Below are 23,360 nucleotides of genomic sequence, written 5' to 3' on the forward strand. Positions count from 1 at the left end.
TGGCAAGATGAATCTTTTCTCTTCTTCACAGAGACAGAGAATGGGCACAGGAGTGTGGAATTAATGAAATAAAATGGATCTATTTGCATCGAGTGAGAGGAGACTGAGCGCTTTCCTGTGGACTGGGTGAGTGGAAGTTCGAGAGCAGAGTGTCTTTCATTGGAAAGAAAGGCTTTGGACAAACAGGGGGGCCAAGATCAGAGGGGTTCATGGTGTCCAGCCGCAGAAAGGAGCACAGAGGGATGGAGGATTTTTGGTAGGCCCTCTCTCTCTCTCTAAACCTTGCTCAGCCAGCTGAGGTAATGAGTTAGGTTGTCAATGTATCATTGAGTGCAAAATGTGGGAGAGAGAGAGAGAGAGAGAGAGAGAGAGAGAGAGAGAGAGAGAGAGAGAGAGAGAGAGAGAGAGAGAGAGAGAGAGAGAGAGAGAGAGAGAGAGAGAGAAGAGAGAGCGAGAAACTAAGAGCGAGATAAAGGGAGATACAGCAGACTCCACTGGGCAGGCCCAGAGTGTCAACCCCACGCAGCGAGCCCTGTGGGTTGTTAGTGAAGCCCCCCACTGGTCCGTAAGTGTGAGGGAGGGGTGAGAGCAGACCTCTCTCTCCTCTGGGAGCTGTGGCTCCCAGTCTGCAGCACTCTCAGTGCTTAAAGCCTGCAGAGTGGAAACTGACTATGGATTATTGAGGGAAACCACAAAGCACTTCAGCTGCCCCCACATTCACACTCTCCTCATGGGAAGGAACACGAGGAGTGGGAGAGATGGGATGTGCAACATCATTATCACCCTCTCACTGTTGGAAGGAACACAGGTGGAACAGGAAAAGTAGGAGTTTCTAGGATGCTCTCAAAAGACAGGGTGAGAAAAGCTGTTAAATGTACACCAACTGTAACTTGTTGAAGTGTGTGCTACTCAGGAACTGAATGGAAACATGGGCTTGTATGCTCTTCAATATAGCTGTTTGTGGAATCAATGTGTTTGACTGGACATGTTTTGCTGACATACATCCATTTAGTTCATCTGTGGCCACTGCCCACATGCTCTCCAACCCTACACTCTATTCCATTCTCCCTTTTTCCTTGCACTCTTTACATTTACATTTAGTCATTTAGCAGACGCTCTTATCCAGAGCGACTTACAGTAAGTACAGGGACATTCCCCCCGAGGCAAGTAGGGTGAAGTGCCTCGCCCAAGGACACAACGTCATTTGGCACGGCCGGGAATTGAACTGGCAACCTTCAGATTACTAGCCCGCTTCCCTCACCGCTCAGCCACCTGACTCCCTCTTTCATTTCCACGTTCACTGGTAACTTCCTTCTTGCTTTATTTTCTTTTGATACAGTAATGATATGTAAAGATATGAAATGTGTCCTCCTACATACAAATTAGGATAGTACATATAGGGTCCAGTATAACAAATACCACATTATTCTAAATGGGATATTCCATTAGATTGATTAGAGAGTCAAATTGACTGTACATGCTTCCAAGAGAACCTTGGTACAAGTGATAGCACAAGAACTTACAGAATCTTTCATCGTTCTCACAAACTGCACAGCTCTGATTGATAACAAGCATTGAGCTGGTAGGAGTTTGTTAATGAGAAAGTATTTTCATCATGTGATTTGAGTAACATAGCATGTCAGGAGAAGCATGACGTTTTGCCCACCAGGGACAAAACACAGTCTTGTTCTGAAGGAGAGAACAACATCTAAATGAGAAATGTTGAATTGCATCAGTCAGGGGAATTGGTATTCTGACAGGCAGGTCCAACCGAGTGAAAAGTAAAAACCTAAAGCCTGAAATGTTCAAGTGAATCACCTGTCAATCACTCTAGTTGGGTTCGTCTGTTGAATTTCCATGAGTTAAGATCCCAATTTATAACAACATTGCGCCAAAGCAAAGGCATTATACTACATTAAACACCATTTGTTGATGGTCTCAAATATCATCAGTTTGCATCTTTACTTTGGTGTGACTCGTAACATCATTAAGTAGTAGAAAATGTCTGACACCCAAAAAGAAGAATTAATTTGGTAGAATGGATCACTGACTATCAAAGCTCTGCCTCACAAAGAGTGCATAAACATAGAATAAACATGAGGCAAACTCTTCCTTGTTTGCCATTGCAGAATGGTGCAAATTGACACATGTCAAATGCGGAATAGATTTCAATTCATCAGATTTGTTTATTTGACCCAAACAGGGTTGCAGAAAACACATTTATCTTGTGTTTTTATCGTTCCCTCCTGCTGCCTTTGCTATTCCTCCCTCATCTGCTGACACTGATGATTTCTAAGTGTGAGTGTCTCACTTCTCTCCCTCTCTGTGTGTCATAATCACTGCTCTTTATGATCACTTTGCCCTATTTGCCCTTTAAAGATGCCATGTGTAATGAGGGCTCTGGAGAACTGTGTGAGTGGGTTATTTGTCTATTCAGTCAAGCTCACACATCCTACGCATTCACTCATACACCCAGACTCCTTACATCTACTGATCAGTGTCTGTCTGCCTCACAAGGTCACTGTGGGGATTGAGCTGGATAAATGTGAGCAGATGTCTAATTCACCAATACTCAAACTCCAGGTTTTTCTGTCACATGGCTGCTGATAAAAAATACATTTGACCCTCAAAATGATGGCAATGATCAAAGTTAGATCTACACTAATATCACATTTGTAATTTTAGGCTACATTATAATTTTTTTATTTTTTGTATTTTATTACTTTAGCCTACATTTAAAATTGAACAATTTCTAAAGCGAAATGCTCGTGCTCTGTGGAGAGTTATTTGCCCCTGCTAGGTTTATAAACAATAAAAACGTTTTATCGTGTGTGATACACCTGGAACACGACTGGAACAGGAGCAAAAATCTGTTACAGGAAGTGAGCAATTCCATCAAAACACCCACTTCCGTCAGCCGACCTATGAGCTCTTTGAATTGGTAGCACATGTTTCTCCACTGCTTTCGTCGGCATTAATATGGCAGCATCCATGGCATCCCAGGCTGTAGTGAGAGCACTGCGTGAAACAACATCGAAACACAGACTATTTGACAAATTCAAGGTACAACTTCTTTTTAAAATATACAAGTTTTGATTCGCGTGTCACATCTGCTTGTTCATTTGGTTTGCGTTGGCTGTCATTGTAGCGAGCTAGCTAACTAGCACCATCTGCTTTCGTTTGACACTTACAGATCAAAGTTAAAACTGTGACGCAACCACATCCAACGTGGACGTTAGCTAACAGTAACAGTTCGTGCACACCCACACTGTACTGTTGTCTTGTTTGTTTTTATGCTAGCGTTGTAAGACAATATGCATTAATATTGTCCTCTTGGTCAAGTTTAGCGAGCTGAGTACAAAAGTATTGTAGCTAGCTTGCTAGCTGCCTACTTAAAGTTTACTTTTAATCTCTTGGATTGACTGATTTCTGGCTATGCAATCTGTGAGTCTAACTAGAGTGCTGCTTCAGCTAGTAAGCTACCACCAGTCAGTGCTGTATAGTGTGGTGACAGTTGAAAATGATTAGTGCTTCTTTGCACGATTGGTAGATGCCATTGCACAGAAATCTGGAAGCTATGAAAGACAGGGGACTTTAGCCTTGTTCTGCCTTGCGTTTCCATCTAGATAGCGTGTTCATCATGTCAAGGACAATGGGTTGCAGACAATGGGTTGAGGCTCAAAAGTCATTAGCAAGGCCAATAGTGAAGTTTGGCTATAATTTCCTCCACTGTTGCACAGTAGGTCTGCACAAACTCTGTTGTCCTGATAATGAAGGATCACTGACATACTTAGTGACAAGCAAGGGAGAGATGTTAAAATGTTATTCAAGTAGGTAAATCATATACTTTTCCTGTCAAAGTGCAGACATGAAACCCTTGAACCCAACTGGATAGTTGGGTTTTAGCTTTCTGATAGTGGCCCCGAGGACGAAACGCAACTCAGTGAACGACTGAGTAAAGGTCACAAGCTCACTGTAGCAGCTGAAACTATCCTCTCATGCAATGTTTTTTAGTATTTTTATTATTAAGATACATTGAAAGGTTTTCAAGTTAGTTTCTCTAAAGAAACATATTTTTTTAAGGTACGTAGCATAATCACGTACTACTACCATTTCACTTATACAACATGACAAACATTCCGGCAGTACTACTTGATCTTGTTGAACTGACGAAATAAATCATTAGCAGTAAAAAATATCCATATAATCAAGGGTTGTCTATCTGTTGATAGTCAAAACACATAACTTGTTTTGAAGGGATACAGAATGTCTGTGTGTGGTTGGACTTCAGTTTGTGAGACTACTGTGTGGTATTGTTCTTGTGCAAGATGATCTGCACAGTTTAGGCAAAAGTTAAACGTTTCTGGTTGTAACAACTTACTTTTTGAAAAACTTGCCTTGTTGCATCTCAGAATCAGTTCTTAAATAAGGACCGGCCACTAAGCAAGTTTTTAAAATTCGACATAATTAATGGGTTGCACTATGATCCCTTACGTAACACAATCACCTGCGGTCTGCATAGACCCCCTAGTATGGTAGTTAGTCCAGAGTGCTTACAAAGCATATTTTTTCATCTGGATGGTATAATGAGACTGTAGTTGCTAGGGACTAGCTTTTAGAGAGTTCAGATAATGAGAAAGCACACAGTGCCAAGTTATATTAGGCAGCACACATCTTTATTTAAAATATCTTCTCTGGAGTTTTTTTTAGACATTTTTATCTAAAGATGATGGATGCATATGAGATTAAAGTGTCACAGAAGTAGCCTTTTGGTTAGCCTAAGGGCTCACCTCTTGACATAAAACACATGGTGTAGCATTGTATTTTTGCAGGTTTAGTGTTATAACATGGTAATGCTCTTTCTTTTGAATTATGTTTTATGTCTGCTTATGGGTTAAGGTTAGCGTTCAGTCAAAGTGTTTCTCAGGGTTAATTTGCTCCTTGACACTATTAGTGTTTCCACTTCATCTACATACCATCCTCAGTGCAATCTGCAGAAACCTGGCTGTGTGCCAGTGCTCCAAACAATTCATTGCTTTACTCAGTGACCGAATGCCTTGACTTTTACGCCACCGCTTTGCCCAAGGGGTGAATAGTACAAAACCTTCAAAATCGTTAACATTTTATCTTCTCTGCACAAAGCATGCGCTTCTGATACCGCCCTCCCGTATTCATGTGTTTGTGGCTGCTTCAGACAGTTATGCCCATATTCTTTTTCTGTGGCACACTATCGTAGCCTAGTTTGGTTGACAGACACGTATTGTCACAGGTTTGCTTAACAGGGTATTACTTTTGCTACGATTTTGTCAATATCAATGTGACAAATATTTTAGATGGAAACTGAATGCTGTATGAGGTGAATCATATAATGGAATGTGCTGTTTTATTTCTTCCTAAAATCAAATCTGTAGAGTTCTTGTCTGCACAGCAAGATAATCCTCAGGGCTGTTTTTCGTCTCACCGCTGTACTGAATTTGTGAATGTTTGCTGCGATTTTGAAGGTGTCACAGCTCTGTGGCCCCATAGTGCTGCAGCCCTGCGTTGTGGAGGGGGACGGGGGGGATGGGGAACGGAGGTCTGCTCAATGAGACTGTCCTGAATATTTTACTGAGGGGGTGGAGGGCCTGCGCGCTGCGACAACTGCTGCTGGAACTTCAAACGGCAGGCAGCATCCCCATCTGTCTACAGCAAGAACACATTTCCATTTCCTCCCCTCAAGGGATACAGTAGACCAAGTTAGCTCTAACTGGATTTGAATATCGTTTCGCCAAGGTTAATAGTCATTTCTGTAGCTCGTAAGAGATGTTTAGGGTTTTTCAATCATTTAGACCGGCTATAATCATCTGGAATATTTGGCAGCTTTGAAAGTGCGGAAGCAATGACATCAACCTTGGCAATCCTGTTCATTTTTCTGATGTGTGAAGTATTGAGTATTATGCTGCAATTACTCAAAGAAATGGCAGAATCGAAAATGTGTTCAGTTAAGAGAAAGGTAAAAATTTTATTTAGTTCTGGAATTTAGCTAGTTGGAGGTTAGGACTACCATCATATCGGTGCTTAGCAATGATCCTTCTCACCTCACCTCGACTCCCCCAACTGTTATCTTTCCTCTAGACTTGGCACCTGTATATGGGGATTCCTACGATTGTTTCCTATTAGCTATGCTAATTGCTAAGGTACTATCTGTCAGTGACTCTGCCAGGGTTTGTTTTTCTCCTAAGCCTGTCTGCTTGAGATTAGGCCTCACCCAGCCGAAGACTTGCCGACGATGCGAATCACAGTGATCTTAATCCTTGTTCCATGCTCCACTGCTCCTGCCTCCCCTTTTAAGTTGACCACAGCCATGCACCCACAGGCAGACGTCACCCCTCCCTCCTCCATGCTCTAATGGAGCCTCTTACCCCCCTCTGTCATGGACAGAGCTCAGGCATGACCTTGGCTTCTGCTCATAACCAACCAGAAATGTGGTGAGGGTCGGGCCTTTCATTTATTGGATGGGAGGTGCAGGCAGTGAGTTAATTCATCACTCGTTGGCCATCCGTCCTCGAGAAATATGGAAATATCCAAATACATGGACTGCATGTAGGGTTGTCATTTCTTTCAGTGCATGGAGATTGTGTTTGCGAACTGTAACTCTTGTTTGGCGAATGAGTTTTGTGTGGTGCTCCACCTGCCTTGATTTGGTTGGTTTGGGCCATTCCATCAGCTCAGGACATCTGCTCCAGGTCATGATGTGGGTCCTGGATGTGACCATGGTTAAAGTCAGCAAGGCAGTCGACAGCTAGAGAAGCAGACGCGCCATACTGGGGAAGTGCCATTAGCAAATTGAACCAACTTAGAGTTTTTAATGAAGCCATCATCTGAGTTCAGATGGAGGAAGCGCATAAGGGTATCAGACATGTGAAGAAGTGTTGAACGCCACTTCTGTCAACAACTTCCAAATACTTCATTAATTGAAAGGAGCAGAATGTCTGGTTTTGTCCAGAATTACTGGAACTTTAATTTGAATTACAACCTAAATGTTTCATGGTGCATACTAGTGCTACTTTGGATGTTATATGCCTGTGGAGATTTACATATGATTCACATTGGCCTGTTTGTGTCGCAAATTTAAATCAATTCTGCCTTTCTGCTTCCCATATCCTTAAGTGTGTGTGTCACCTCTATCACTACTAACTATGCAGCAGCTGTCTAATTACAATGCAGCCTATCTTTATGACTCAGGACCAAGTAGCAAACGGCCTCCTCATTAGTGGAAAACATTTTACTGCAGTCAGGACGGCAATGATTTTGATCTCGGAGTGTGCCAGTCTATGATTCTGGCTCAGCTTGTGTAGGCCTAAGTGGACACGGATTAAGGTTCTCTTTAAACTCTGCCCGGATGGTTAGCTAAATGGAGGGAGAAAGAGGCATGAGTTCAGAACCTGAATGGGAACAAATCAATTAGGTACAATCGGTGAACTGGCAATGTGTTAATTTCTTAAACATTTGATAATACCCCTTAAGGAGCAACCCGCTTAATTAACTCTGAGGCCGTTCGTCGGTGCTAATTAGGTGGAGTCATTTCAAAGGGGTTAGGGCCTGGCTATGACTAGTAATGAGGATTTTAACCCTGTGAGACATATGGGGACGATACACCATTAAGAGCTATTCAGACTTCTCTGGAAGCTGACAGGTTTTATGTAATTGGGGTAAAGTTCAGACCTACAGACAATTTATCTGTAAAGGTGTTTGGTAAATATATAAAATCACCGAATGTGCTCCTTCTAGGCTAAGTGGAGAATCGCTGCACAACTCGCCTAGCTTCTAGCATCATTCCCAATCGAAAAGTCACTAGATTAATTGAGAGAGTAGAGTATCTTTTCAAAAGGCAAATTTTTAACAAAATACATTGATTGTTGTCCAATAAGCTTCTCTTCCTCCTCCCAAAGCAAGGCCTAGTTCATACCGATTTGTGCATAACCCTTCATGAATACGCCTGTTTACAAGGAGATCCCCTGTTGGTGGAGAGCATCTGTATTTTCCAGTTATTTGACTGACGAATCAATTCTGTATTGAAGGTAGCGAGTGCGTTTGATGATGGTCTCTTCCTGATAAGGGAGTCTAGTCATCCACCCTGGCTGGGGTTCACTGTAGCCTCTCCATTCCTGTCTCTGCTGCTTTGATACAGCCCACGGCTCAGTATGCGGCAGGTGAAGGCATTTCTTATTCATTATAAAAAGTTAAAGCTAAGCACTTCATGAAATACTACCTCAAGATTTTGCATGTGAGGGGTGAATGAGCGATGAAGTTGGCCTCTGTCTCGGTATTCTACGAGGTATTGATTTTTTTCCTCAGCCGTTTTGCATGGTTCCTTTACTTCATCTATCAATGCTCGGTGTTAAACAGGTCAGTGTAACTGTATGCTCTATCCTCCATAGGTTTACTAGGAATGCCCTTTCCTCAATAAAACCATGGCTTTATGTGGGGGTATCTCCAGATTGCCCAGGCATGCTTGACAAGGCCACCATTATATGACATTGATAAGATGCTTACTAGGCTGTTTGTTGATTAGTGGTAGCAGTCCAGACCATGGCAGTATAGCGTCTGTCTTACTGAGAGCTGAACCCACCTCTCTTGCTATGTCAATCCTTTGTTTTGTGTTAATGTCACTGCCTGAGTAGCAAATCAGCATTGCCCTAAAGTTCTAACGCTGATCGGTGAAGGTGATGGGCTGCTTTGTAAGCTTGTTCAGTAAATGAAGGCTTATGACTCTAATAAACGTCCCTGGGAATCAGAGAAGCCTATCAGAGTTAAATAAAACGGGGGACATTCTGACATTGAGCCTTCCTTTTAATAATAAATCAAGCTCCTCCAGACTATAATTTGACTCCATAAACCTTGAGAGGGACAAACTCTGAAAGGTGGGTCTTTTTCTGATGGTCACTTTGCACTGCACTTCCATCTGGGTGTGTCAGTAGGCAAACACTTGGACTACTCATTGACATTGTGTGACTCTCCGAAACAGAAACATACTGTGCATGGTAAGCTCTAGTCTGAGCCTCTTGAGAGTAGACCTGATGGTACTTTTTTCAGAAAATTTGACTTTGCTGAAAGCCATATGGAGTAGGAGAGAAATCTAAGAGATGGGAGGGAGGGAGCGTTCTTCACCCGGTGCATCAGTGACACTGAGGGTGCAATGTGATGTAGCTGCTACCACAGCACTGACTGTCCTCTCCATGTCTTTGTGTACGACACTCTGAGCATTCTGTGGCCGTATGGCCGTGCGAAAAGACAAGCCTTACTCAGCGCTTTCCACTCCTTCAACAATAGTTGACTACGACTACTTTATTTAATTTTTTTATCACTTTTGAATGTAAGAGCATGACTGAAGAGGCTAGCTTTTGTTAAAATACTGAGAAGCTGACGCTAAAATAGACGTTTGCTACTTATCCTAGATTAATGTAATTTATACGGCGTTTCCCACAGAATTAGATTATATTTGTGGTGGTAGGCAAGGGCGGAGCCAGATGTAGTAAACAGGCTTAGCCCAAACCTAGGTTCTAGAATCGTTTTGATGTGAGTGTAAATAGAAACCTCCACAAGTAATGCAAGCGAAATGTTCTAGTTTCACGTCACAATTGTGAATTGTGGACAATTCCCTTAGCTAAAGTCTGCAAAAATGCGGACTAACAAAAAGGTTGCATAAAGGGTTCAAAATGTCTGCGAAAGAGCCCTCGCACATTTGACAGGTGAACAGTCCTAAGCCCTCACAGACTTGGTGAGAACGTGCCTCAAAGTCTGTTAGGGTGGACATTGGGATTGGGCCTAACTGTTCGTAAAGTCCGTGTTGATTCAAAGCGTGCACGGAGAGAGGGGGCTATTCACAGACGGGTCCGTTGTAGAGAGAGAGAAAGAACGTCAGGTGTCTGAGCCTGACAGGGAGTCAGGTGGCTGAGCGGTTAGGGAATCGGGCTAGTAATCAGAAGGTTGCTGGTTCGATCCCCGGCTCTGCTAAATTACGTTACACCCTACTTGCATCGGGGGAATGTCCCTGTACTTACTGTAAGTCTGGATAAGAGTGTCTGCTAAATGAGTTAATGTAATGTAAACGTGAGCAGGGCAAGAAGGTGCTGAGAATCCCCTTCCCATCTATGCTTTCTCAACATTGGGTTTGTTACTGATGATGAAGGCACTTCTTAAACCCAACAAGCTTTGTCAGTTGGATGAGTAAAGTGTATTAGTGGCCCGCCGCCCAAGTGATGCAACCTTGTTTTTAAAAATTAAAAAGGTGTTTGCCATTACACTCCTGTGCTCTTAACATTCTGTGATGACAGACTTCAAATCATTCAGCTCACTCCCATGAAAACAGGAATTATGAAATGCTTCAGAATCTTCACACCCCATCTGGAACCCAGTGACAAAATATTAGCGGATACACAGGACTGAATACTAAAATCTTTGCAGTAAACATTTAGAATGTGATTAATCAAACCTAACAGTGGGGGTTTGTGATGGGGACTGTCCTACATGGAGGATCCTGTCTGAGTGTGTGGCAAGGCTGAAGACAAGGGGGTTTCTTTCTTGGTCCAGTGATATGCCTGGACTTGGCAGCCCGGTAACTCGGGGTTGGTGCACCCCTTTGGGTGCACAAATCGTCATTAAATGTGTGTTGTTGTTGTGTTCTCATTTGTAATGAAGCTCATTTCAAGTTTTGTAGTGAGAGGAGAGAGGGGAGATGGGTTCACTGATGCATATCCTCAGAGGTTAAGTCTTCCAGTTGTAATTTCCAAGAGCAGAGTTATTGCCTTTTATGTTTTATGACTCTGCCGCAGAGGAACATTCTCAGAATGAATGAGACCTGCTCCCCGTGCTCTCCCTTTTGTCGCGCCACTTAATGAAGAATCTAGCACAGTTCCCTCCCTCCCTCCCTCCCTCCCTCCCTCCCTCCCTCCCTCCCTCCCTCCCTCCCTCCCTCCCTCCCTCCCTCCCTCCCTCCCTCCCTCCCTCCCTCCCTCCCTCCCTCCCTCCCTCCCTCCCTCCCTCCCTCCCTCCCTCCCTCCCTCCCTCCCTCCCTCCCTCCCTCCCTCCCTCCCTCATATGAACTGCCTGTGTGTGTGTTTATGGCTGTCCCTGTGTGAGGATCCCGTGTATGGCATCAAGCCGGCTGCAGACTGGTATTTAACGTTTCTGGCTAGGTTGCCTCCTGAGCGCTGATGAAGATAATTACTGTGGAGTGAAAGTCCCAGGGGACAGCAGCTGCCTGCCTGCCTGCCTGCCTGCCTGCCACCACTTACTACTGTCTCCTGGGGCACGCCGGCAGCACATCCCCCCCCGCTGCCACCGCCTCACAGAACTTATGACTTACACAAGTTCGCCACTACCAAGGCCGACTACCGCTAGCTACCATCCTGGGACCATCCTGGGTCTCTGTGCGCTTTCTTAAGAGATTTTAGCGCGAGGACAAGCTCACAGGTTATTTTTATTCCCCAAATAAATATAAGATGAATGTCTCTCATGCAGGTGATGTTCTGCATCCATGCTGCCTTTTGCATTGTCTTGTCAAAGTCTCGACTTGCATTTGTGAGATGAGATGAGCGGGAAAATCGTCAATATCTTGTGTAGTTGGTGTACAGTGTGAACAATCTGGATCTTTTTTTTTTATGTCAAAAGAAGGCAAACTTATGACATATGGATAGGAAAACCAGCGTTGCTCTACCAAATCAAGATGTGCTGCCTGTGATGACCTGTTTTAGTCTAACAGTGCATGAGACTTCACTATCACTTCAGTGAGCCCAGAATGTATTTTCAGCTTAGTGCGAGCAGAGTGCCTTTAACCATACCTGTCTGCATGTGGCCGCAGTGATACAAAAGGCCGGCTGAGCAGTGGTCCCGTGGCGAAAAGGCAGGCTAATCCAGATGCTATCTGGGAGTGTATGACAGTTGGAAGTGCTGTATCCGGGTCTCTGCGCTGTGTTCTAAAGTGCTGTGGGTGTCTCAGTCCTCTATTGTTTGGCCCAAGGTAACTGTCAGTGCCTGAAGGGATGCCTGTAGCCCCATTTCCCATTCAGAAGCTGTTATTTTCCCATCTTTTTCTTATCTCTCCTCCCCTTTCCATCCTTCTGCGCGCTCTTTGACAGAATAGCAATTTTTGATGGACCTGAACTAAGTGTAACCTGCCACTTCTTCTCCAACTGTTTAGTAGGTATGGCTGTGGAATCCGGTCTGGTGCTTCAAAGTTAAGGAGCATTAACTTCCCGTCTCTCCCACACTGTGGCAGTGCTGTCAGTTCACAGTGTTTCCCCTACCATTATATTGGAATGGTAGGCCCCTGGAAGGTCAAGTTAATAAAAAAATAAAAAAATGTTTTTTAAATAAAGCGCCAGATCACAAAATAAGGTTACCTTTCCTATAAAACAGGTCTATAGCTTGCTCTTTTATTAAACAAACTAAATGGCCTTATGTTATTTATCTTATTTACACGACGGCATGTCATTTCTGTCTCTACATGGTCGGTCCCCCCACCCCAAAGCTGTAAACAGAGGGGAAACACTGGTTCATATTCATGTGGACTCACTGCCCTGCACTAGGGAATGACTAATTGCTTTCCAAAGAATGCTCCATTTAGTGAAGCCCAAATATCTTGACATTGGTGGTGGTAGTGTTTCAGGATTGCCTTTGAAACAGGCGGGTTGGGACCCTTTCTCGTGGCCTGGGCTGGTGGCATTCTACCTGTCAGTCAAGTGCCACATCACGGGGCTAACCCCTGGCTGGTCCAATAGGCACACAGAACAGGGGAACTTGTTCCTGCTTGCCTTCGAGCTGTAGGATATGTTCTGCTAAAGTGAAGTGGACAAGTCAGGAAGGAGGGAGGGGAAGATACCCTTTGGTGCAGTTCAAGGAGAAAAGAAGGATGCACACACACAATAACTCTCAATCACACCCAGAAACACAAGCACACACACCCACACACACTCGGCACAACCCATAGAAATGCCCCCTCACCATCAACACACCAATTTACAATCCTCAATGGGAAATTCAGGTTTTTTGTGTTTCTTGCCCTACTCACAACAAGGTCAAGGCTCTTGTCTTTTCCTTTAAATAGCTTGAACGTCTTGATACGTACTTACAATACGTGCTCAGGAGGACAGCAGACGGCATTTCAGTGGAAGCGATGCTGAAGAAATTAATTTTAAGTGCTTAATGTGGGGATATTTTAATTTCTGCCCTGCTATTGAACTCCTCCAGACTCCCAAGAGACATGCAGGTTGTAAACGTTGGCTGGCGTGGGACGCCGGGTATGAAAGCTCCAGTCATGCACTGGGAAGTCTCAGAGAACGGAAAATGTTCATCAAAACATGGTCTTACCATAGGACAAAGTCAGGCCAAACAACATGACTCACTGATGGCCTACATTACTGTATTCACTAGTGAGAGAGAGAGAGAGGTCCGATCTGTACAAGCAGTCTCCCCTTTCTGAGAAAGCAGGGCATTTTGGTTCTAATGAAGTCTCTAGTGCTGAGTGAGTTAGAGGGGCCTGTTATGGGGAAAGCATGCTAAACAGACTGACAGCAGGAAAGGCGAGACTGTTTTCAACATTAGTAGTGGATTACCACACAATGCATCCCACAGTGTGTTGAACCATCATAGATGCGCAAGCCTTTCTCGCTCCTTTTAACGAAGGACTACAATGGAGGATTGGCCTGGATGTAGGCACAACATATCACAGATTATTACTCATTCATGGATAACTGCCACGCATGCATTTATTAGGAAGGTTTTTATATGTTGGCCTCTTGTCAGCGCCAGGGGGTTAAACAGGAGTCAAATGGCCAAGCGGTTAGGGAATCGGGCTCGTAATCTGAAGGTTGCCAGTTCGATTCCCGGCTGTGCCATGACGTTGTGTCCTTGGGCAAGGCACTTCACCCTACTTGCCTCGGGGGGGAATGTCCCTGTACTTACTGTAAGTCACTCTGGATAAGAGCGTCTGCTAAATGACTAAATGTAAATGTAAACAGGGTTAGAGTTCCCAGTCCTTGATGACAATGCGCTGCGCTACATTTCCTCATCCTCCCTCTCTCCCTCTTTTCTCTCCTCCTCATGAATGATGGAGAGCCTCCCTGCTCCGTTTGAAAGGCACGTTGTGGCCTTGTCAAGACCCTGGCATCCCCCAAGTCAGACTGCAGCCCCCACCGCCCCCGCTCCCTATCTGCCCTCCCTCCCCCCGCCCCGCTTCTCATGTCACCATTCATATTTAAAAAGGGGGACGTCTGCAACAGGACTTGTTGGAACAGCTCCTCAGTCTTAGTTGCACTTGAAGACCTTTGCCTTCATTATTCATGGTGAGGGGAGGGGGGGGGGGAGTGGATCTGAATGGGATTAAGGTTGCTGGTGTCACACTGGCACTTTTATTTGGTGTTGTTGTAGTAACTAGAATGGCTTTTAATTGACACAAATTACCTTTAAGTTGTAAGAAATCTGATTGTTTACTCAGGCTCACGCCGCTATATGTTGTACAGCGCTGAAGCCGACTTAAGCTTCTTATGAGGACACGTCACCAGAGTAACAGTCCAGCCAAGAAATCTCCAGCCTATTGAAATGAGACACAATTAAGGACAGCACCCCAGGAGGTGAGAATAGATGAGGGCTGTTGGCCTAATTATTTGGTATTAATTCCTGTTCAGACTGTGTTCCCCTGTCTGGATGTGCATGGTTCTCCTACATCAGTGTTTCAGTATTCCACCTCAAAGGCTTTCTAATCTTTTGACAGATGAGCTCAACACAGACCCACTTTTTTTATTTGTTCTTCATCTCGAGTGATGGCTGAGGGGAAAACCAACCTTGAACCCTGCTATTTACTTTGCATTCCCTGCTTCCTTTATGGTGATGGCTTTGTTTTCCTTAACGATGTCAGTATGCACTGTGAACGCTCAGACTGGAGGTAATAGGCCCACCTGACTGCACAGGGCGAGTCTAACCTTAACACAGGCACTGCACATTAAAACCAAATGTCTTTTTAATAGTGGCAACAGCTGGAGCTGACAGCCACTGTGTCCGCTGACTGAGCAAACGGCTTTAAAGAAGCCTGCTGTAGGCCTGTCTGACTGGAGCTCATTACTGGAGAAGCAGAGTGTGGAGGAGAACGAGGGAGAGGAAATGAAGTTGGAGGACGACAAACTGAAATAGAGCTGTCCTGACAGCTTTTATTTAGGTCCAGGTCCTACCACATGCATTTCTTTGTCCCCAAATTCTTTAGGAACAAGTTCTTAATTTAACCTATTCTACCCCCCCCCCCCCCCCCCCGTGTGCTTCCTCCAGTGTGCGAGGCTGAGCTCCAGACGATGGCTCAACCTGCAGGAGTACCAGAGCAAGAAACTGATGCAAGAGAGCGGGGTGACGGTCCAGCGCTTCTACGTGGCTGACACAGCCTCCCAGGCCCTGGAGGCTGCCAAGAGGCTGGGTGAGTACCGGACAGCGGCCATGTGAGCACGCGCAATACATAAACTATGTTTATAGCTCATTTGCTGTCCCCAGTTCTGTGATCGTAGCAATGCTCCACCCCCACATAACAGCTGTGGCTGGGCCTAATCCTGGCTGAAATGTTATCAAGTGTAATCAAGTGTTTATATGGTTTGTTTGGGGGGGGGGGGGGGGTCTTGTGACCATGCCCGTCTCATTACTCCACTCAACCACATGACTATGTTTCACACCCTTTCCATTTCACTTTCCCTCTCTGCCTCTGTTTCCCCCTGTGATGTAATGGTAGCCATGCTCGTGCGCGCACGTACACAGTACACACACAGTGATCCTCGTGTACCAACACATACCTCAGCCTTATATTTTATTCAGTGCTCTCACAACAACAAACTCTGCCTGGTGGAATCCTTCTTGTTGCCCAATGAGATGCGGGGCTCTGAGGGGCTGCTGGCTGGGTGTTGCACTCAGTGCCCTGGCCCTGATGCTGGCCAAGATAAACTGAGGAGGATGGGGTGATGCACTGTCTCTCGGTGACAGTCCTGCTTGTGACAGAAGGTTGGCCACGGATCAGGCCACACTTCCAGTCCACCACAGACCCCCTCTATCCTCAGCCTGTGGATGCTCTAATATCTGCTTATCCGCATGAGTTCACAAAACGGGACTTGCTGTCCTGTTGTGGAAATATCTGTGTGTGGCAAAGTTCTTTACTGCTGATTGCTCAATATGAAACTAGTGATTGCTCAGTATGATAGCGAGAGGCCCTGACGATGCCCTTATTTGTTTATGCTTGTGTTTGGCTCTCTCTGTCCAAAATCCAGTCATGCCGTAGAGAGATGGGGTGGGAGAGAGAGAGAGAGGGAGAAAAGGATTGTAGCTTTTAAAATTTCATCCGGAGCCAACACAGGGTGGCCCTGTAGCTCCCTGTAGGGGCAGGATAGAGGCAGGAGAGGGGCAGGAGAGGGGCAGGAGAGGGGCAGGAGAGGGGCAGGAGAGGGGCAGGAGAGGGGCTGGAGAGGGGCTGGAGAGGGGCTGGAGAGGGGCTGGAGAGGGGCTGGAGAGGGGCTGGAGAGGGGCTGGAGAGGGGCTGGAGAGGGGCAGGAGAGGGGCAGGAGAGGGGCAGGAGAGGGGCAGGCTGGCTGAGGCTAAGAGCTTGGTCTGGAACGCCTCTGGAGAGGACCTGGGTGCTGCCGCTCCACAGGGGGGGGTGGAGGTGACCAAGCGAGACTCAAATGGATTTATGTGTGATGCTGATATACCACTGCGATCCCTCCGTCCCTTACGCACGCACGCACACACACACGTTCACACACATACTTCCTCTGCTGGGCTCAGTTAACCATGAAGCAGTGAAGCTGACAGCTCAATTGGGGCTGGAGGTTCTACAGGTTCATTCTATACACCAGCACAGCCTAGCCGAGCCTCCAAGTAGAGCCTGATTGATTAGCCCATTAACACTCGGGAGAAGTAACTTTGAGGGGCTTTTTTTATATGAAGCCTCAACTGGCTTCAATCAATCCCACGGCCTTTTGTTATGTGCTTGATTCAACAGCGGTAGAGAGTAATATCATCACAGATGGCCGATTCCTAACTAGCCAATCTCTCATATAAAGTGGAGCCACTTAGTGGCTACCATACTGGGAGTGTTGAGTGCCAGACGCTTTAAAGGCCTGTTTGTTTGTCTGTGTGACGGACAGACAGCTTCTCGCCTGCGCCGAGCTAATGACCCAGTGACACCTGTCCGATGCCGTCTGTGTGTGCAGGGAGAACAGAGGCTTCCCAAAACCCCCTGCTTAGCCAGAGTATGGAACTCTTAACTGTCCCTCTGACAGTGGCTCGCTCTTTCTGTCTCTCTTTCTCTCAAACTTTTAAGCCGCATGTACGTCTTTCGAGGCTTTAACTACCTGTTTCCCATTTAGAGTTTGAGTGGCTTCAAGTCATACAGGATACACCTCCTAATTGGAAAATAAGGTGAAAACTTTCACAGATTCTCTTAAGTGTCTCAATGAATCAGACAGAATGGTCTCGATGGCGTGGTAAATATGACACCTCATTCAGCATCAGCAATGCATCACCTGGTGATGTTTGTCATTTGAAAGCCTGTTTGGCTCATGTCGCCATATGAATATGAAAGAGAGTGTCATCTTTTGGCAGCTTCAATAGACGAAATGCCTTATCGATAATGATATACAGTGCCACTCTATGGAAGGCTGAGCTATCGTTTCCCGCGACTGGAAATGTGTTTTCCAACAGGCTATATTCAAAAGCTGTGCAGTGTTTGATATCTTACCATTTTTTTATAAGATCGTACGTCACGCAATAAATATAGATTTGTTTGTATACCTCCTTTTCTTGATCTACGCACACACACACCTGTTTCCGACAGCCAATGAGCATCTGATTAAACAGGCCACTTTTTATATCATCACCCAGTTGACAGATGCATCATTGAGTAAATCTTGATGGATTTTTCTTCAGAATTGTAAATAAAACTAGAAGCCTAGTTTAGACACCTCATGGGCTGCTTGGCTCCAGTCCCCAGAGCAATGATTGACAAACCAGAGATTGAAGTAGAACATGGTGTGATTTATATCTCCCCCACATTGTTTAATGAATGAGACATGTTTGTGTATGCGCACCAACATACAGTATTACTTTTAGCACCAATCACAAATTTCAGCTGGGTTTCATTGTGGGGAGAAGTTCAGCCTAATGCTGTGTTCACACCGAACGCGAAGCAAGTTATTCGCGCAGCGAGATTAAATGTAAAGTCAATGCAAACACAAAAATTTGTGCAAATGAAAGTTTTCAACTCAAGCGAAAAATGTGTGTGACGCTGTATTGCAAAAGTTGATCAATGAAGAGATGTCACTGACGTTTTTAGAAGAAATGGAGGGAAAGAGTATTTTAGCTGTCTGTGGGCATTATCCTAAGTAGCATAAGTAGCATATAAGTAGCAAGTATAAGTAGCGTCTTTTGACGGAGGAATTCCTCCGTCAAAAGACGCTACTTGGATAGACCATAACAATATAAAATGCATACACCAGTGGTTCAACACCTTTAAACACAAAGCAGGTGAAACATATCAACACATTTACCTCGATCTTAAAATTCCATAAACTGTGAACAATTTATTTGTATTACAAGCGCTGCTATGTGTGCTGCTCTACGGTGCGCGGTGCGTGATTTGAAAATATTTTAAACTTTTTTTTCAAAACCTTTTGTAAACTTTTTTTGAATAAAATATATTGATCGTTTTTTTTTAATCTATTTTCTTGGAACCTTTAAAAAAAAATCTATAAACTTTGTTTTCACGCACAGTGAAAGGAGAGGGGACAGGAGAACGGAGAAGCCTAAAACAGAGTAGTGTAAAGCAGAGCAGGGTACAATAGAGTACAGTATAGTTTAGTAGAGTCCTCATCAAGTACTCATTAATGATGCAAACCTATTTTTTTTTAAGTTTTTTTTTAAGAGAGAGTGAAAGTTTTTTTTCCCAAAAAACTTTTTAAAAACATTTAAAAACATTTTTACTACAGCCACACCAACAATTGTAGCCCCACCTTGAATCAACCTGGAAAATTGGGTATTCTATTGTGGATGTATTCACATTAAAATTCAGATGTTGATTTGAGCCCCACAACTGTCTGGATTACTTAAATAGTGTTGCAAATAACCTAGACCCATGTCAGAATGTCAATGCAAAAACACAAGAATTAACATTTTGTGACAGGTCAAGTACAGTTTGGGACAGTTAATTTTGCACTTCGGGACGGTCCTGTGACAGTGTGGAAAAAAGTTAGTTGCAAGCCCTGGGTTGACGATGAAAATAAAACGGTTGGCTAGCAATTCTCGCAAATAAACGAAAATCAACGCCAAGCAAAAATTTGCTTCATTCGCACAAATAATTTGCTTCGCTTTCGGTGTGAACACAGCATAAGGTATACATCTTAATTCAGCACTGCATAGATTATTCTTTACATTTTATCTACATCTGTATTCATCATAAATCTGATGTGTATGTGAGGTGTAGGGTGGCTCCTCATTGATAGATTGTATTGTCCTCTTAGGGAAAAAGTGTCTGCCATGTGCATAGGGTCTACGTAGTTTGGTCTTTATCAAAAAGTCTAGGGTCTGGATTGCTGGTAGGATTCCCCACACATCCTGTTCTGTCAGGAGCACCCCAAATGATATCAGAATACAGCCATCTGTCTCCACTAACGTCATTCCTTCCACTCTAGATCCTGACGCCTGTAAGAGCCCTCCAGCGCCGTCTCTGCATCTCTCTCTTGCTTTCTCTCCATCTTTCTGCTTTCACTCTCTCTCTTTCTGTCAATGTACTTATCTTTCTCTGTCTTTCATCTCACCGCTCCCCACTACTCCTAACAGTTTCACTTTCTGGATTATTCTAAACAGGCAGAGGGGTAGAATCACAATTAACAGAGGTGGGAATCTTAATTCATTTTCACAGGTCTATGAATATTCAATGTAAACACACTAGGTTTATGCATGCCAGGTAAATCTCATGTGTGCTTATTAGAAGGGTGCTCAGTGTGATATTTCTGTGTGTAGCCTACGAGAGAGACGGCTTGACATTAGCTAAATCTTTGATGAGGCAGGTATAATGTGTACACACTTCAACCCACTCAGCCATTGATGTGGTGATCCAGTTGTCTGGTGTGGTTACCACACCAGACAACTGTCGTCACATGGCATGAAACATCTTGTGTTCTTACTTATAGGGAAAGATTCAGGAAGTTACACAGCGAGGTTTGCATCAGTCCTTACATGATGGGCTAGGTCCAGATATACCGTTCCATGTTTTTATATAGAGACAACTTCCATGTTTAAAGAATGAAACGGTTCTGACTAGCTCTGGGTTAGTTCCCAGTGTTCTGGAAGCCTGTCTGTTTCCTGAGGTTGATGATTCTGCTTGCCTCTCTAAAATCTCTCTAGAAATACCTTCAAGTATCTATTTTTAAGTTAGTGTTCGAACCTCGGATGCACAATGCATCAGTCAATCTTACTGAGCCATCTTGGTCACTTTTAAAGATGACGAATGGTTTGTTGGGATCCTAGTGCCTTGGGGGCAGTGCTAATATTTCTTGGAATAGTCTGTGGGATGGTGCAAACCAAAATGCTGGTTGGCTGGCTGGCTGGCCGGCTGATTGGGCGGCCGGATGGCTGGCTCATTGGGCGGCTGGCTGGCTGGCTGATTGGGCGGCTGGTTGGGCGGCTGGCTGGCTGGCTGATTGGGCGGCTGGTTGGGCGGCTGGCTGGCTGGCTGATTGGGCGTGGAGCATGGTTTCCACCCTGGGCCAGGCTGGGGCTGCTGTGTGACATCAGCTGGAGTGGACCATATGCTTCTCTTTCAACCCACCACTCTGTGGAGCCTGCACCATCTGTCACGTCCCTCTAGCACCACCACAACTTCCATGCCACCCTGCACTCACAGACCCTCCTCAGCCATGCGTGACGCTCGCGTAATCACATCCCTGTTGGTCCATGTTCAACACGTCTGTACAAACCACCACCATGTTCTCCCAGCATTATATATTTATTTACACCATTATTTTGAAATCACTTCCTTCGTGGAGGAAGGCAAAAGTCTTTTGAAGGCAACTAGCTGCCGTGTAGATGTTTTCTGGTGTCAGCTGGTTGGTCCCTCTTGTTTGCTCTGTGGAGAGATGAAAGACTTGCGGATCTGATAACTTCTCCCGTTTTTCAGCGACAGTAGAACATGTGCTGTTAGGCTTAACTTGGCAGTCCAAATGTGTATGTTTGTGTGAATCCCGATGTGTTTGCTAGTGTGTTTGTCTTCATTTTCTGTTTGCCAATGAATATTCCATTTGTTCCCAGCTTGTGTTTGTGTATCTATGTTTTTGTTTGGCCTAACACTCACAATCTTTCATAAAGCTTGCAGCTGCAGCCAGCTACAATAACCAAACACACCCAGGCCTCTGAATCTTAATAGCATGTGTTTGAGGGAAAGGCAAAACAACATCCCACCGCTAATACAAAAATCTGTGACTTTATGGATCATAAAGGAGCCTAATTACCAGCTCTGACTTGTTGTTTCTGTGGTAGAACAATTGGAATGTCTCTCAAATGATTGTGTAAATCCATTCAGTGGAGTGTGAGTTGAGTTTCAGGGACCTCACAAATCAAAATGTAATTTCAGTGTGCTGACGTCTGGATGGTATTGATATCGCGGGTGGCACATTACCGTCACTCACACTTTTTGTCCACTGCTTTGCCGATGCAGCACTTGTTCAGCCAGAAGGTATGGCACCATTATTTTGGTAATGTTGGCGCTAAATTGCATGTTTTATTAGAGCTATTCTATGCTCCATTGAGTAGTAAATTTGTAAGGAGGAATACAATGTTTTATTTTCATCTCTTACTTTCTGCAGTGCATTTTGTCCTTGTTTTTAAGTCCCAACATCTGGCCTGTTGCGCCCAGTGAGGCCCAGCCCCATTCTGTATCTCTTCTATTGAGGCCTTCTCCTGGGCATAACACAGGCTGATTAGGAACCATGCCTGGATCGTTTCCCTACAACACTAGAAACACAGAGGAAGAACTGGAGTAGTTGAGCCCATCTTGTGTGCATTTCTAGCACCACAAAGCCTTCATGTTGACTGAAGTGTCAGACCCATTCTCCAACCGTCCCATTCAGTATAAGTTTGAAAACGAGGGCAGGAAGACCTGCCTCTCGCTCTTCAGGGTGGGCCAAGTTCTCCTTCCAACGCCACCCTCCTCCCGAGGCACCCTCTCCGCCAACACTGCCTCATGCTTCTCAACCCTTCAGCATTGATAAGCCCACTTTCATCTCCCCATCCAGAAAACAAGCCAAGGCCGCCTCTTGAGAAGTGCTGACAGTGGCAGTTAGCTCTGAGAGCCGCCCGAGTGTTGGCTCACTCAGGACCACTCCTCGTCTGCCTGAGCCAGAGATGTGGAGGGGATGAGAGGAGCTCCTGTAGCCATGTGCTCAGCTGGGGCAAAGGCTGCCTCTCATAGGTGGTGGGAGTAGGCAGGAGTGGAGTGTTGCACCAGCTGCTGTCCACAATGGTGGAAATTAAATGGATCCTTGATCTTCAAGGATACTTTCCCCATGTCCTCTGCATTGTTCTGGGTAGAACATGACTGACAAAAGGGCAATCCTGTATACAGATCCTTTCTGTTGAATTGTTTGGTCTGTCTCAATGTGTTTAGAAGAAAATACACTGACGTTGGAGCCATGTGAAGTTTTTGCCTACATAATTGGCTATCCTGGGGGACTTGTATAACAGAACAGTTGAGATATTCCTGAACTTCTGTTAGCATCCAGTTCTGTCTAAACAAGTTGAGAAACTTCTGAGATGTTTATCGCTCCAAGAAAAGAGAGAGAGAGAGAGGGGGGGGGGGGGGGAGGGAGGGAGGGGGAGAGGGAGGGGGAGAGGGGTGTTTTGATTGACATGGATGTTGACAGCTGGTAAAGTACTCTCTCCTCAGGGTATACCTATTCCTTTCCTTTATATTGGTATACGTTGACAGAGATTGTTATATTTTATCAGTAAGAATGCGACATGGAAGCTAGTGAACTCCTGCTGTCTCTCTCTAATAACCTAGAATAAGTAAAAATGTGTTCTGTTCCTGAGAACCGTGGTGTTGTTGTTGACATGTTTAGGGATGCCGTACTGGAACCATCAGTCTTACAGAGGTTTGTCCCCAACCCCCCCCCCCCCTCTCTCCATCTCTCCTTACCCGTCTATGTCTCTCTATCATACACAGTATATCGGTGTCCTTTTTTGCGTCTCCATCAGACAGAAGGTGAATAAATGAGAGCAGCCAGTTTGTGTGGGGAGCGGCAGGTATCTCCGCCACGCTGCCCTTCTCCCAGCATGCCTCTGGGTGATGGACAGACTGA

The 23,360-nt window shown here is 45.0% G+C and overlaps 1 protein-coding gene across 1 annotated transcript in view; it reads left to right on the forward strand.

Annotated features, from left to right (window-relative positions):
* The first annotated feature begins 2,979 nt into the window (after window positions 1-2,979).
* Window positions 2,980-23,360, forward strand: part of suclg2 (succinate-CoA ligase GDP-forming subunit beta) — a 59,161-nt gene continuing 38,780 nt past the window's right edge. The window contains exons 1-2 of the mRNA XM_067234772.1: window positions 2,980-3,063; window positions 15,301-15,442. Of these exons, the coding sequence (XP_067090873.1) occupies window positions 2,980-3,063; window positions 15,301-15,442 (226 nt within the window). The remainder of the gene's footprint in view (window positions 3,064-15,300; window positions 15,443-23,360) is intronic.

The sequence above is a fragment of the Osmerus mordax genome, chromosome 1 (genome assembly GCF_038355195.1).
Source record: "Osmerus mordax isolate fOsmMor3 chromosome 1, fOsmMor3.pri, whole genome shotgun sequence".
In the NCBI taxonomy this organism is placed as follows: domain Eukaryota; kingdom Metazoa; phylum Chordata; class Actinopteri; order Osmeriformes; family Osmeridae; genus Osmerus; species Osmerus mordax.